At 44.4% G+C, this 16,170-nt stretch overlaps 1 protein-coding gene across 2 annotated transcripts in view; it reads left to right on the top strand.

The window, feature by feature from the left end:
* Positions 1–16,170, top strand: part of LOC110512778 (thyrotropin-releasing hormone-degrading ectoenzyme) — a 406,337-nt gene that overhangs the window by 313,328 nt on the left and 76,839 nt on the right. For both annotated transcript variants that reach the window (XR_005036243.1, XM_036945426.1), the window contains exon 9: positions 4,914–5,101. Coding sequence is in view for 1 of the 2 variants with exons in the window: in XM_036945426.1 (XP_036801321.1) it covers positions 4,914–5,101 (188 nt within the window). In the remaining variant the exon portion in view is untranslated. The remainder of the gene's footprint in view (positions 1–4,913; positions 5,102–16,170) is intronic.

Genomic DNA, 16,170 nt, shown 5'->3' with positions numbered 1-16,170 from the left:
AGACTGAATGATAGTAATGATAGTAATGAGAGACTGAATGATAGTACTAGATGGTAATGACAGACTGAATGATAGTACTGATGGTAATGGCAGACTGAATGATAGTACTGATGGTAATGACAGACTGAATGATAGTACTAGATGGTAATGGCAGACTGAATGATAGTACTAGATGGTAATGGCAGACTGAATGATAGTACTAGATAGTAATGGCAGACTGAATGATAGTACTGATAGTAATGACAGACTGAATGATAGTACTGATAGTAATGACATACTGAATGATAGTACTAGATGGTAATGGCAGACTGAATGATAGTAGTAGATGGTAATGACAGACTGAATGATAGCACTGATGGTAATGACAGACTGAATGATAGTACTAGATGGTAATGACAGACTGAATGATAGTACTGATGATAATGGCAGACTGAATGATAGTACTGATGGTAATGACAGACTGAAAGAGAGTACTGATAGTAATGACAGACTGAATGATAGTAATGATAGTAATGACAGACTGAATGATAGTACTAGATGGTAATGGAAGACTGAATGATAGTACTAGATGGTAATGACATACTGAATGATAGTACTAGATGGTAATGGCAGACTGAATGATAGTACTGATAGTAATGACAGACTGAATGATAGTACTGATAGTAATGACAGACAGAATTATAGTACTGATGGTAATGACAGACTGAATGATAGTACTAGATGGTAATGACAGACTGAATGATAGTACTGATAGTAATGACAGACTGAATGATAGTACTGATGATAATGGCAGACTGAATGATAGTACTAGATGGTAATGACAGACTGAATGATAGTACTGATGATAATGGCAGACTGAATGATAGTACTAGATGGTAATGACAGACTGAATATTAGTACTGATGATAATGGCAGACTGAATGATAGTACTGATGGTAATGACAAACTGAATGATAGTACTAGATGGTAATGACAGACTGAATGATAGTACTGATAGTAATGACAGACTGAATGATAGTACCGATGATAATGGCAGACTGAATGATAGTAATGATAGTAATGACAGACTGAATTATAGTACTGATGGTAATGACAGACTGAATGATAGTACTAGATGGTAATGACAGACTGAATGATAGTACTGATGATAATGGCAGACTGAATGATAGTACTAGATGGTAATGACAGACTGAATGATATTACTGATGATAATGGCAGACTGAATGATAGTACTGATGGTAATGACAAACTGAATGATAGTACTAGATGGTAATGACAGACTGAATGATAGTACTAGATGGTAATGACAGACTGAATGATAGTACGGATAGTAATGACAGACTGAATGATTGTACTGATGATAATGGCAGACTGAATGATAGTACTAGATGGTAATGACAGACTGAATGATAGTACTGATAGTAATGACAGACTGAATGATAGTACTGGTGATAATGGCAGACTGAATGATAGTACTAGATGGTAATGACAGACTGAATGATAGTACTAGATGGTAATGACAGACTGAATGATAGTACTGATAGTAATGACAGACTGAATGATAGTACTGATAGTAATGACAGACTGAATGATAGTACTGATGTTAATGACAGACTGAATGACAGTACTGATAGTAATGACAGACTGAATGATAGTACTGATAGTAATGACAGACTGAATGATAGTACTAGATGGTAATGACAGACTGAATGATAGTACTGATAGTAATGACAGACTGAATGATAGTACTAGATTGTGGAAACAGACATGGTCATCCTGTTTCTAGCTCCTAGCCAACTTAGCAGTATATTGTATTTTTTTCGCTGTTATTTCTTACATTATTTGCTCAAAACGTTTCTTGCATAATTAACCTACAGCCGTGAATAACTTTTGGATATTAGATTGGCGGTCACTCACCAGCATTTAGATTCAATTTCCCTGTATTGGATCCTTTGTTTATACTCCCTGAGGCAGTTCCATTCATCCTGGGGGCTGCTCCAAGACACCGTCACTGCAGAAGAAGAACAAGGAGAGGGCTCTTAGTCAGACTCAGGAGGCCTGCATTACCATCCATCGCTTCCGGGTGTATTATTGTCCTTACTTTCCGTCCCTGTACAATAAAGCAGACGAGGATCTCCTTCCAGAGAAACATCAGGGACCGTAACGTACTCTGTTTTGTGGAACCATGGCTCTCTCCGGATATACCGTCCCCATACAGTCAGCCTGTGGGGTTCTCCATATATCACGCGGACAGGAAGAAAGAACTCTCCGGGAAAAAGAAAAGATGGAGTTGTATGTTTCATGATAAACTACTCATGGTGGTAATGTACAGGAAGTCCTTTTGTTCTCCCGATCTGGAATACATCACCATCAATTACCTCCCAAGATAATTTTTCTTCGGTCATCTTCACGGCCGTGTATGTTCCCCCCCCCCCCCCCCCCCCCAAGCCAACACTGCTATGGAACTACACTGAAAGATGGAAACCACATATCCTGAAGCCGCATCGACTGTAGCTGGGGACTTTAATAAAGAAAATTGGACACACGCCTCCATTTTGCTCCCCTCCTCCTATTGTCAGAAATTTAAACAGGAAGGGACCCATTGTAAGGACTGTTTAACGTTGGTCTGACCAATCGAAATCTATGCCTTCAAGATTGTTTTGATCACATGGACTGGGAAATGTTTGTGTTGTCTCTGAAAATAATATCAATGTATACACTGAGTTCATCAGGAGGATGATGTTCCCACCGTGATGATTACAATTTATCCAAACCATAAACCATGGATAGATGACATCATTTGCCCGAATCTGAAAGCACATTTAACCACGTCAATTTGACTTGGAACATGGACGTGTACAAACTGACCAGCTATGCCCTCCGTAACGCAATCAAACAGGCAAAACGACAGTACATGGACGAAGTGGAGTCGCAATTCAACGACTCAGACTCGAGACGTATGTGGCAGGGACTCCAGACAATCAAGGATTATAAAGAGGAAACCAGCCACGTCGCAGACACCGACGCCTTGCCTCCCGACAAGCTAAACACCTTCATATCCTCGCCTCCCGACAAGCTAAACACCTTCATATCCTCGCCTCCCGACAAGCTAAACACCTTCATATCCTTGCCTCCCGACAAGCTAAACACCTTCATCATTCACTGTATCAGGAAGATGGCAGACTGTGTATGGCGTCGTGTGGGGGCGAGCAGTTTGATGATGTCAACGTTGTGAACAGGGTGCGCCATGGTGGTGGTGGTGTTATGCTATGGGCAGGCGTAAGCTACGGACAACGAACACAATTGTATTTTATCGATGGCAATTTGAATGAGCAGAGATACCGTGACGAGAACCTTGAGGACCATTGTTGTACTAGTAATTCAACGCCATCACCTCATGTTTCAGTATGATAATGGACGTCTCCATGTCGCAAGTATCTGTACACAATTCCTGGAAGCTGAAAATGTCCCAGTTCTTCCATGGCCTGTATTCTCATCAGACATGTGACCCATTGAGCATGTTTGGGATGCTCTGGATCGACGTATACGACAGCGTGTTCCAGTTCCCGCCAATATCCAGCAACTTCACACAGCCATTGAAGAGGAGTGGGACAACATTCCACGGGCCACCAATCAACAGCCTGATCAAATCTATTCAAAGATGTGTCGCTCTGCATGGGTTAAATGGTGGCCACACCAGATACTGGCTGGTTTTATAATCCATAGCCCTACCTTTCTTTTAAGGTATCTGTGACCAACAGATGCAGGGCCTTCGGAAAGTACTCAGACCCCTTGACTTTTTCCACATTTTGTTACGTTACAGACTTATTCTAAAATGGATTGAAATATAAAATCCTCAGCAATCTACACTGAATACCTGATGATGACAAAGCGACTGTGTGGGCCGTCAATGTAAATAAGAATTTGTTCTTAACCGACTTGCCTGGTTAAATACAGGTTAAATAGAATACAAAATAATGACTCTCAGACCATGAGAAACAAGATTCTCTGGTCTGATGAAACCAAGTTGAAAACTTGTATTATGTATTACTGTACTGTATTGTTGGAGCTATAAACACAAGCATTATGTAGTACTGTACTGTTGGAGATATAAACACAAGCATTATGTATTACTGTATTGTTGGAGCTATAAACACAAGCATTATGTAGTACTGTACTGTTGGAGATATAAACACAAGCATTATGTATTACTGTACTGTTGGAGCTATAAACACAAGCATTATGTATTACTGTACTGTACTGATGGAGCTATAAACACAAGCATTATGTATTACTGTACTGTTGGAGCTATAAACACAAGCATTATGTATTACTGTACTGATGGAGCTATAAACACAAGCATTATGTATTACTGTACTGTTGGAGCTATAAACACAAGCATTATGTATTACTGTACTGTACTGTTGGAGCTATAAACACAAGCATTATGTATTACTGTACTGTTGGAGCTATAAACACAAACATTATGTATTACTGTACTGTACTGTTGGAGCTATGAACACAAGCATTATGTATTACTGTACTGTTGGAGCTATAAACACAAGCATTATGTATTACTGTACTGTTGGAGCTATAAACACAAGCATTATGTATTACTGTACTGTTGGAGCTATAAACACAAGCATTATGTATTACTGTACTGTACTGATGGAGCTATAAACACAAGCATTATGTATTACTGTACTGTTGGAGCTATAAACACAAGCATTATGTATTACTGTACTCTTGGAGATAGATACACAAGCATTTCACTGCATCTGCGATATCTGTAAGATATGTGAAAGTGACCAATAACATTTGATATGATTTGACCGACAGACCAATGTCTGACTGATTAACTGGTTAATTGGTTAATTGATTCCCCTCATCCCCCCCCCCCCCCCCCCCCCCAGGCCATGCAGAAGGAAGGGAAGGACATCAACATTAAGGAGGTGATGGACTGCTGGACCCTCCAGATGGGTTATCCTGTTGTGACCATCAGTAAGAACTACAGTCTGGACCACAGCGTCACCATCACACAGGAACACTTTGTCTACGACAGGGAGGCCAGGTTCAGAGACCCTGACCTTTTCAACAGAAGGTAGGTACTGTCAGCTGAGGACTGCAGACATTTTTATTCTGGTTTATAACCCTTCTTTATATTATTAATATTCTTCTTCTTTTATTGGTCTCACTTCCACAACGACAAAGAGGGCAAAGCGAGAAGCTAAAAACCATGTCTGAAGATACTGGTCTTCTCCTGTCCACACAGTGGAGGTAACAGACAACTAGTCTTCTCCTGTCCACACAGTGGAGGTAACAGACAGACAACTAGTCTTCTCCTGTCCACACAGTGGAGGTAACAGACAACTAGTCTTCTCCTGTCCACACAGTGGAGGTAACAGATAGACAACTAGTCTTCTCCTGTCCACACAGTGGAGGTAACAGACAGACAACTAGTCTTCTCCTGTCCACACAGTGGAGGTAACAGACAGACAACTAGTCTTCTCCTGTCCACACAGTGGAGGTAACAGACAACTAGTCTTCTCCTGTCCACACAGTGGAGGTAACAGACAACTAGTCTTCTCCTGTCCACACAGTGGAGGTAACAGACAACTAGTCTTCTCCTGTCCACACAGTGGAGGTAACAGACAGACAACTAGTCTTCTCCTGTCCACACAGTGGAGGTAACAGACAACTAGTCTTCTCCTGTCCACACAGTGGAGGTAACAGACAACTAGTCTTCTCCTGTCCACACAGTGGAGGTAACAGACAACTAGTCTTCTCCTGTCCACACAGTGGAGGTAACAGACAGACAACTAGTCTTCTCCTGTCCACACAGTGGAGGTAACAGACAACTAGTCTTCTCCTGTCCACACAGTGGAGGTAACAGACAACTAGTCTTCTCCTGTCCACACAGTGGAGGGAACAGACAACTAGTCTTCTCCTGTCCACACAGTGGAGGTAACAGACAACTAGTCTTCTCCTGTCCACACAGTGGAGGTAACAGACAACTAGTCTTCTCCTGTCCACACAGTGGAGGTAACAGACAACTAGTCTTCTCCTGTCCACACAGTGGAGGGAACAGACAACTAGTCTTCTCCTGTCCACACAGTGGAGGGAACAGACAACTAGTCTTCTCCTGTCCACACAGTGGAGGGAACAGACAACTAGTCTTCTCCTGTCCACACAGTGGAGGTAACAGACAGCTGTCGATCAGGTCTACTGTATTACTAAACTGTTCTCTCCCAGATGATCTCTCTCTCTTTCGTTGTAAATATGTAAATATTATTATTTAAAGTTTGTATTGTTTCATTTGCTTGTTTTATTCACACCTGCAGTGTCGGAGCTGAAGAATTTCACTGTACAATGCAACTACATCTGCGTCCCTGTACATGGGACTAATACAATCTAATCTAATATCCCTCTCGCTTATGCAGAGCTGTGTTCAGACGGGTAGAGCTGTGTTCAGAACGGTAGAACTGTGTTCAGAGGGGTAGAGTTGTGTTCAGAGGGGTAGAGCTGTGTTCAGACGGTTAGGACTGTGTTCAGAGGGGTAGAGTTGTGTTCAGAAGGGTAGAGTTGTGTTCAGAAAGGTAGAACTGTGTTCAGAATGGTAGAGCTGTGTTCAGAAGGGTAGAACTGTGTTCAGGCGGGTAGGACTGTGTTCAGAAGGGTAGAACTGTGTTCAGGCGGGTAGGACTTTGTTCAGAAGGGTAGAACTGTGTTCAGAAGGGTAGAACTGTGTTCAGAAGCGTAGGACTGTGTTCAGAAGGGTAGAGTTGTGTTCAGAAGGGTAGAACTGTGTTCAGAGGGTAGAACTGTGTTTAGAAGGGTAGAACTGTGTTCAGAAGGGTAGAACTGTGTTCAGAAGGGTAGAACTGTGTTCAGAAGGGTAGAACTGTGTTCAGAAGGGTAGAGTTGTGTTCAGAAGGGTAGAACTGTGTTCAGAGGGTAGAACTGTGTTCAGAATGGTAGAGCTGTGTTTAGAAGGGTAGAACTGTGTTCAGAAGGGTAGGACTGTGTTCAAAGGGTAGAACTGTGTTTAGAAGGGTATAACTGTGTTCAGAAGCAGTAGTGTTCAGGAGAAGCCCTGGCAACATGTGGATGGATTAGTTTAATCTTCCATGAAGGTGAGGCTAATAATTCATTCTGAACCAATCTGGTATCCCTCCCTCGTGTTCCTCTGATTCGGGCCGACAAGGCCGCTAGCGAGGCGAGGAGAGGGATAAGCGAGGAGAGGAGAGGCAAGGGACATCATCTCTGCATCCTAATACTGGTCTTCTCTCCATGCTTTACCGCTGCCCTGGGGAAGGAGTTTTCCTCCAAAAATCCAATTTTTACTTAAGAAAAAACTATTGTTTCAATGTTTTGCTAAATAAATCTCCCCTTCTTAGAAGACGAGGAGGGAGGAAGGGGAAAAGGGTAATCAGGGAAACTTCACACCACTGAAGGCTGTAGATAATGTAGTGGAAACTTCACACCACTGAAGGCTGTAGATAATGTAGCGGAAACTTCACACCACTGAAGGCTGTAGATAATGTAGCGGAAACTTCACACCACTGAAGGCTGTAGATAATGTAGCGGAAACTTCACACCACTGAAGGCTGTAGATAATGTAGCGGAAACTGCACACCACTGAAGGCTTTAGATAATGTAGCGGAAACTTCACGCCACTGAAGGCTGTAGATAATGTAGCGGAAACTGCACACCACTGAAGGCTTTAGATAATGTAGCGGAAACTCCACACCACTGAAGGCTGTAGATAATGTAGCGGAAACTTCACACCACTGAAGGCTTTAGATAATGTAGGGGAAACTTCACACCACTGAAGGTTGTAGATAATGTAGTGGAAACTTCACACCACTGAAGGCTGTAGATAATGTAGCGGAAACTTCACACCACTGAAGGCTTTAGATAATGTAGGGAAACTTCACACCACTGAAGGCTGTAGATAATGTAGCGGAAACTTCACACCACTGAAGGCTGTAGATAATGTAGCGGAAACTTCACACCACTGAAGGCTTTAGATAATATAGCGGAAACTTCACACCACTGAAGGCTGTAGATAATGTAGAGGAAACTTCACACCACTGAAGGCTGTAGATAATGTAGCGGAAACTGCACACCACTGAAGGCTGTAGATAATGTAGGGGAAACTTCACACAACTGAAAGCTGTAGATAATGTAGATGAAACTTCACACCACTGAAGGCTGTAGATAATGTAGCGGAAACTTCACACCACTGAAGGCTTTAGATAATATAGCGGAAACTTCACACCACTGAAGGCTTTAGATAATGTAGGGGAAACTGCACACCACTGAAGGCTTTAGATAATGTAGCGGAAACTTCACACCACTGAAGGCTGTAGATAATGTAGCGGAAACTTCACACCACTGAAGGCTTTAGATAATGTAGGGAAACTTCACACCAGTGAAGGCTGTAGATAATGTAGCGGAAACTTCACACCACTGAAGGCTGTAGATAATGTAGTGGAAACTTCACACCACTGAAGGCTGTAGATAATGTAGAGGAAACTTCACACCACTGAAGGCTTTAGATAATGTAGCGGAAACTTCACACCACTGAAGGCTGTAGATAATGTAGGGGAAACTTCACACCACTGAAAGCTGTAGATAATGTAGCTGAAACTTCACACCACTGAAGGCTGTAGATAATGTAGCGGAAACTTCACACCACTGAAGGCTTTAGATAATGTAGCGGAAACTTCACACCACTAAAGGATTCAGATAATGTAGAGGAAACTTCACACCACTGAAGGCTTTAGACAATGTAGCGGACACTTCACACCACTGAAGGCTTTAGATAATGTAGGGGCAACTTCACACCACTGAAGGTTGTAGATAATGTAGTGGAAACTTCACACCACTGAAGGCTGTAGATAATGTAGCGGAAACTTCACACCACTGAAGGCTGTAGATAATGTAGCGGAAACTTCACACCACTGAAGGCTGTAGATAATGCAGCGGAAACTTCACACCACTGAAGGCTGTAGATAATGAAGGGGAAACTTCACACCACTGAAGGCTGTAGATAATGCAGCGGAAACTTCACACCACTGAAGGCTGTAGATAATGTAGCGGAAACTTCACACCACTGAAGGCTGTAGATAATGTAGCGGAAACTTCACACCACTGAAGGCTGTAGATAATGCAGCGGAAACTTCACACCACTGAAGGCTGTAGATAATGTAGGGGAAACTTCACACCACTGAAGGCTGTAGATAATGTAGGGGAAACTTCACACCACTGAAGGCTGTATAAAATGTAGGGGACACTTCACACCACTGAAGGCTGTATAAAATGTAGGGGACACTTCACACCACTGAAGGCTGTAGATAATGTAGGGGAAACTTCACACCACTGAAGGCTGTAGATAATGTAGCGGAAACTTCACACCACTGAAGGCTGTAGATAATGAAGGGGAAACTTCACACCACTGAAGGCTGTAGATAATGTAGGGGAAACTTCACACCACTGAAGGCTGTAGATAATGTAGCGGAAACTTCACACCACTGAAGGCTGTAGATAATGAAGGGGAAACTTCACACCACTGAAGGCTGTAGATAATGTAGGGGAAACTTCACACCACTGAAGGCTGTAGATAATGTAGGGGAAACTTCACACCACTGAAGGCTGTAGATAATGAAGGGGAAACTTCACACCACTGAAGGCTGTAGATAATGTAGGGAAAACTTCACACCACTGAAGGCTGTAGATAATGTAGCGGAAACTTCACACCACTGAAGGCTGTAGATAATGTAGCGGAAACTTCACACCACTGAAGGCTGTAGATAATAAAGGGGAAACTTCACACCACTGAAGGCTGTAGATAATGTAGGGGAAACTTCACACCACTGAAGGCTGTAGATAATGTAGGGGAAACTTCACACCACTGAAGGCTGTAGATAATGTAGTGGAAACTTCACACCACTGAAGGCTGTAGTTAATATAGCCTGTCCAATCGATGCTGCATAATATTTCTAAAATGCTCTTCTGCAGGGCACATACTGTACTGACAGGGCACGTCACCCCCTCTCGGTTGTCAATGGCAACCTTTATCTCCCGTCCTCACCTGCCGTTGGTAGACTTGTTTTTTTTTCGGTCTTAGCGTGCTTCTTCTGAAAGCTTACTGGAGAAAGAAGAAGAAACCAGAACTGCTAATGGTGACTCAAACACCCCAGCTTTCTCAGTTTGCCATTTAAAACAAGTAAACACCATTAACCCTTTACATTCCCCCCAACCCATCATAGCTGGCTACCTTGGCCTGCACTGGGAAATAATGAGAAAAGGCTTTTTAAGGAATCAATAGGTAAGCTAGCAGGCTCCCCCACACCAGAGAGAGAGAGAGAGAGAGAAGAGATAGAGAGAGAGAGAGAGAGGGAGAGAAGAGAGAGAGAGAAGAGAGAGAGAGAGAGACAGAGAAGAGAGAAGAGAGAGAGAGAAGAGAGAGAGACAGAGAGAGAGAGACAGAGAAGAGAGGGAGAGAGAGAGAGAGAGTGAGAGAGACAGAGAGAGAGAGAGAGAAGAGAGAGAGAAGAGAGAGAGAGAGACAGAGAAGAGAGAAGAGAGAGAGAGAAGAGAGAGAGACAGAGAGAGAGACAGAGAAGAGAGAGAGAGAGACAGAGAAGAGAGAGAGAGACAGAGAGAGAGAGCGAGAGAGAGAGATGCTGTTTTACATGCTCTGAACCAACTCTTCTGGACATCAGGACAGTGATTACTCACCTCGAACTGGACAAAGATTTTTTCTTTAATCAAATCTTTGTCTTTCTTTCTTTTTTTACACGTGCCGAATACAACAGTGAAATGCTGAGTAACAATCCCTTAACCAACAATGCAGTTTAAATAATATACAACAGTGAAATGCTGAGTAACAATCCCTTAACCATCAATGCAGTGTAAATAAAAAAATAAGTGTTGAGAAAGTATTTACTAAAATAAACTGAATTTAAAAAATTTGAAAAACAATAAATAATGACAGAGCAACAATGGAATAGTAGGTTGAGGTAATTGAGGTAATATGTACAGTACATGTGGGGGGGGGGGGGGGGGGGGGGGGGGGGTGTCAATGCAAATAGTCTGGGTAGCCGTTTGATTAGCTGTTCAGGAGTCTGATAGGTTGGGGGTAGAAGCTGTTAAAAAGAAGAAGCCTCGTTATTTTTCTGTCATTTTATTGTTGGCCCGATGCTTCACTTGGTGTGATGAGGCCTGATGCTTCACTTGGTGTGATGAGGCCTGATGCTTCACTTGGTGTGATGAGGCCCGATGCTCTACTTGTTGTGATGAGGCCTGATGCTTCACTTGGTGTGATGAGGCCCGATGCTTCACTTGGTGTGATGAGGCCTGATGCTCCACTTGGTGTGATGAGGCCCGATGCTCCACTTGGTGTGATGAGGCCCGATGCTCTACTTGTTGTGATGAGGCCTGATGCTTCACTTGGTGTGATGAGGCCCGATGCTTCACTTGGTGTGATGAGGCCTGATGCTCCACTTGGTGTGATGAGGCCCGATGCTCCACTTGGTGTGATGAGGCCCGATGCTCTACTTGTTGTGATGAGGCCTGATGCTTCACTTGGTGTGATGAGGCCCGATGCTTCACTTGGTGTGATGAGGCCTGATGCTCCACTTGGTGTGATGAGGCCCGATGCTCCACTTGGTGTGATGAGGCCCGATGCTCCACTTGGTGTGATTAGGCCTGATGCTCCACTTGGTGTGATGAGGCCTGATGCTCCACTGGTGTGATGAGGCCCGATGCCCCACTTGGTGTGATGAGGCCTGATGCTCCACTTGGTGTGATGAGGCCTGATGCTCCACTTGGTGTGATGCTCCACTTGGTGTAATGAGGCCTGATGCTCCACTTGGTGTGATGAGATCTGATGCTCCACTTGGTGTGATGAGGCCTGATGCTCCACTTGGTGTGATGAGGCCTGATGCTCCGCTTGGTGTGATGAGGCCTGATGCTCCACTTGGTGTGATGAGGCCTGATGCTCCACTTGGTGTGATGCTCCACTTGGTGTGGTGAGGCCAGATGCTCCAATTGGTGTGATGAGGCCAGAGAGAGAGAGAAGATTTAAATACTTGTAAACTATTTCACTCTGTTCAGTAACGTCTCAAGCCAAGCTTGGAGGTGGTGCAGGCATCGTTCTTACATTCTAACGTGTGCATCCATTTGCATGACATTACAGTCGTGCTTTGATTATTCTGAACTAGCATCAACAGTCCTGAAGGATATTCATAAGGCTGTGGGTGGATTAACAACAGTGTATCTTGACCAGACCACCTATTATTGATTAAAGGCAGGCCAGCCAGGGACAGAGGGAGAGAGAGGTAGAGAGAGGTGGAGAGGTAGAAGGAGGGAGAGAGGGAGAGAGGTAGAGAGGTGGAGAGGTAGAAGGATAGGGAGTGGGAGAGAGGGAGAGAGGTAGAGAGGTGGAGAGGTAGAAGGAGAGGGAGTAGGAGAGAGGGAGAGAGGTAGAGAGGTGGAGAGGTAGAAGGAGAGGGAGTGGGAGAGAGGGAGAGAGGTGGAGAGGTAGAAGGATAGGGAGTGGGAGAGAGGGAGAGAGGTAGAGAGGTGGAGAGGTAGAAGGAGAGGGAGTGGGAGAGAGGGAGAGAGGTGGAGAGGTAGAAGGAGAGGGAGCAGGAGAGAGGGAGAGAGGTAGAGAGGTGGAGAGGTAGAAGGAGAGGGAGTAGGAGAGAGGGAGAGAGAGAGAGGGAGAGAGGTAGAAGGAGAGGGGAGAGAGATAGAGATAGAGGGAGAGGGAGAGAGGGAGAGGGCGAAACTACAGACGGTAGAGTCCTTTGGTGTTTCCTGGTCGTGCTAGACTAGAGGCACACTTACCAGAGATAAATAATAATAGCTACCCTACTCCACAACACATAAAACATTGAACAGGCTCTATGCACGTCAGGCCAGCAGGGTAGCATCTTCTCTTTTGAAAGTCAAGTGGATGATGGTTGAGTTTCTGACTCCACTCCACAATTGATATTCTTCTTTCCTTCATTTTTGCCCAGCGATAGAGTATCTGTTCTTTTAAAATTCAAGTTTGTCGCTCTTGAAAAAAAAAATATATGTTACATTACATTTATGTCATTTAGCAGAAGCTCTTATCCAGAGCAATTTACAATTAGTGCCGTCTTAAGATAACTAGGTAAGATAATCACAGCCAGTACATTCTTCCTCAATAAAGGAGCTCAGCAAAGCCAGTGCTAGTAAAATGGAAATAATGTTGAGTGTTAGTTCCTGAAAGGGTGGGTGAGGGAGGTACCGTGGGATTATTTAACATACTCTTTGAGGATGTAAGGTTTCAGATGTTTTCAGAAGATGGGCAGGGACTCTGCTGTCCTAACTTTTTTTTTTTTGGGGGGGGGGGGGGGTTGGTTCCACCATTGTTGTGTTTTTGCAGGGTCACAACAAGGTTCTTTACACTCTAGGAGTGGGACACAGTGGAGTTGTCAACCTCGTGGAGAGGTCTTAGAGCAGGCAGGCGCTTCCCTGGGAGGAAGAGCAGCTCTGTGTTGTTGAGGTTGAGCTTGAGGTGGTGGGCAGGGTTATTTGAAAATATGCCATAGTCGAGTGACTTGGTGTTGAGAGAGAAGAGAAGAGGGCCTAGAACCGAGCCCTGGGGGACACCAGTAGTGGTACATGGTGCAGACACAGATCCTCTTCACTTCACCTGGTAGGAGCGGCCTGCCAGGTAGGATGCAGAGTGTGCAGAGCCTGAGACACCCAGCCCTGAGAGGGTGGAGAGGAGGATCTAATAGAGCCTGAGACACCCAGCCCTGAGAGGGTGGAGAGCAGGATCTGATAGAGCCTGAGACACCCAGCCCTGAGAGGGTGGAGAGGAGGATCTGATAGAGCCTGAGACACCCAGCCCTGAGAGGGTGGAGAGGAGGGTCTGATGGTTCACGGTGTCGAAGGCAGACGATAGATCTAGGAGGATGAGCACAGAGGAGAGCGAGTCAGCTTCGGCTGCTCTGAAAAACATTCCCATAGCATGATGCTGCCACCACCATACTTCACTATAGGGATGGTGCCAGGTTTCCTCCAGACGTGATGGTTGGCTTTCAGGACAAAGAGTTCAATCTTGGTTACGTCAGACCAGAGAATCTTGTTTCTCATGGTCTGAGAGTCTTTAGCTGCCTTTTGGCAAAGTCCAAATGGGTTGTCATGTGCCTTTTACTGAGGAGTGGTTTCCTTCCACTTTACCGTAAAGGCCTGATTGGTGGAGTGCTGGTTGTCCTTCTGGAAGGTTCTCCCATCTCCACAGAGGAACTCTGGAGCTCTGTCAGGGTGGCAATCGGGTTCTTGGTCACCTCCCTGACCAAGGCCCTTCTCCCCACAATTGCTCCGTTTGTTCAGGTGGCCAGCTCTAAGAAAAGTCTTGGTCGTTCCAAACTTCTTCCATTTAAGAATGGTGGAGGTGTAACAGTATAACTTTAGACCGTCCCCTCGCCCATACCCGGGTGCGAACCAGGGACCCCCTGCACACATCAACAACAGTCACCCACGAAGCATCGTTACCCATCGCTCCACAAAAGCCACTGCCCTTACAGAGCAAGGGGAACCACTACTTCAAGGTCTCAGAGCGAGTGACGTCACCGATTGAAACGCTATTTAGCGTGCACAACCGCTAACTAGCTAGCCATTTCACATCCGTTACAGAGGCCGCTGTGTTCTTGGAGACCTTCAATGCTGAAGACATTTCTTGGTACCCTTTCCCAGATCTGTGCCTCGACACAATCCTGTCTTGGAGCTCTACGGACAATTCCTTCGACCTCATGGCTTGGTTATTGCTCTGACATGCACTGTCAACTGTGGGACCTTATATATACAGGTGTGTACCTTTCCAGATCATGTCCAATCAATTGAATTTACCACAGGTGAACTCCAATCAAGTTGTAGATCAACATCTCAAGGATGATCAATGGAAACAGGATGCACCTGAGCTCAATTTTGAGTCTCATAGCAAAAGGTCTGAATATTTATGTAAATAAGATATTTCTGTTTTTTATTTGTAATAAATTTGCAAAAAATAAATAAACCTGTGTTTTGCTTTGTCATGATGGGGTATTGTGTGTAGATTGCTGATAAGTTATATTTAATCCGTTATGGAATAAGGCTGTAACATAAGAACATGTGGAAAAAGTGAAGGGGTCTGAATACTTTCTGAATGCCCTGTAAACCATCAACATTGTGAATACCATTGGTGTTTAATATGAGGGTTTCATCATGAACACCCCCCCCCCCCCCCCCCCCCCCACCCTAAAAAATATATTTAGTTCTATAAACCTGCACATGTTCTTTCAGTTTAATAGCAACATGTGTAGAATAGCAGGAAACTGCTCAGGTTCTCTCCGCCCCCTGGCAACAAAACATAGATGTAAACTGCTCAGGTTCTCTCCGCCCCCTGGCAACAAAACATAGATGTAAACTGCTCAGGTTCTCTCCGCCCCCTGGCAACAAAACATAGATGTAAACTGCTCAGGTTCTCTCCGCCCCCTGGCAACAAAACATAGACGTAAACTGCTCAGGTTCTCTCCGCCCCCTGGCAACAAAACATAGATGTAAACTGCTCAGGTTCTCTCCGCACCCTGGCAACAAAACATAGATGTAAACTGCTCAGGTTCTCTCCACCCCCTGACAACAAAACATAGATGTAAACTGCTCTAAGCCACTATCCCCACCCTCTGACACCAGTCATGGAGAAAATAAATTGCTAAATGAAATTAGTGGTAAATTGATTTCCTGGTCACCTGCAGAGAACTGTGATGCGTGACTATTACAGGGGCGTTGCAATTACACCCGCTAATTACCTCCTACCCCCCCCCCCCCCCGGATGTTTCCAGAACATCTAACCCGAGGCTGTATACCATATTTCCCGTATAGTGCACTACTTTTGACCAGGGCCCGTTGGATGCCATTTGGGACGCAGGCCTTAGTTTATTGTGTCTGGAATTCTGACTACGAGTCTGGGAGATTGTCAGAGTGCATCATGGGGGTTTTATGGATGAAGAATTGACTTGAGCTCTTAGAAATGAATGGCAACGATACTTTCGTATAGGGACTGTTGGAGCCATTTGGGTACAGCCTCAGGTTAGATGTGAGTACAGTCAGAGGACTTGAAAGATGAAATTAACTTTCAGCATGAGA

This window comes from Oncorhynchus mykiss, chromosome 15 (genome assembly GCF_013265735.2).
Source record: "Oncorhynchus mykiss isolate Arlee chromosome 15, USDA_OmykA_1.1, whole genome shotgun sequence".
NCBI lineage: Eukaryota > Metazoa > Chordata > Actinopteri > Salmoniformes > Salmonidae > Oncorhynchus > Oncorhynchus mykiss.
Note: the sequence above shows the minus strand (reverse complement) of the source record. Positions and strands in the feature narration are given on the sequence as shown.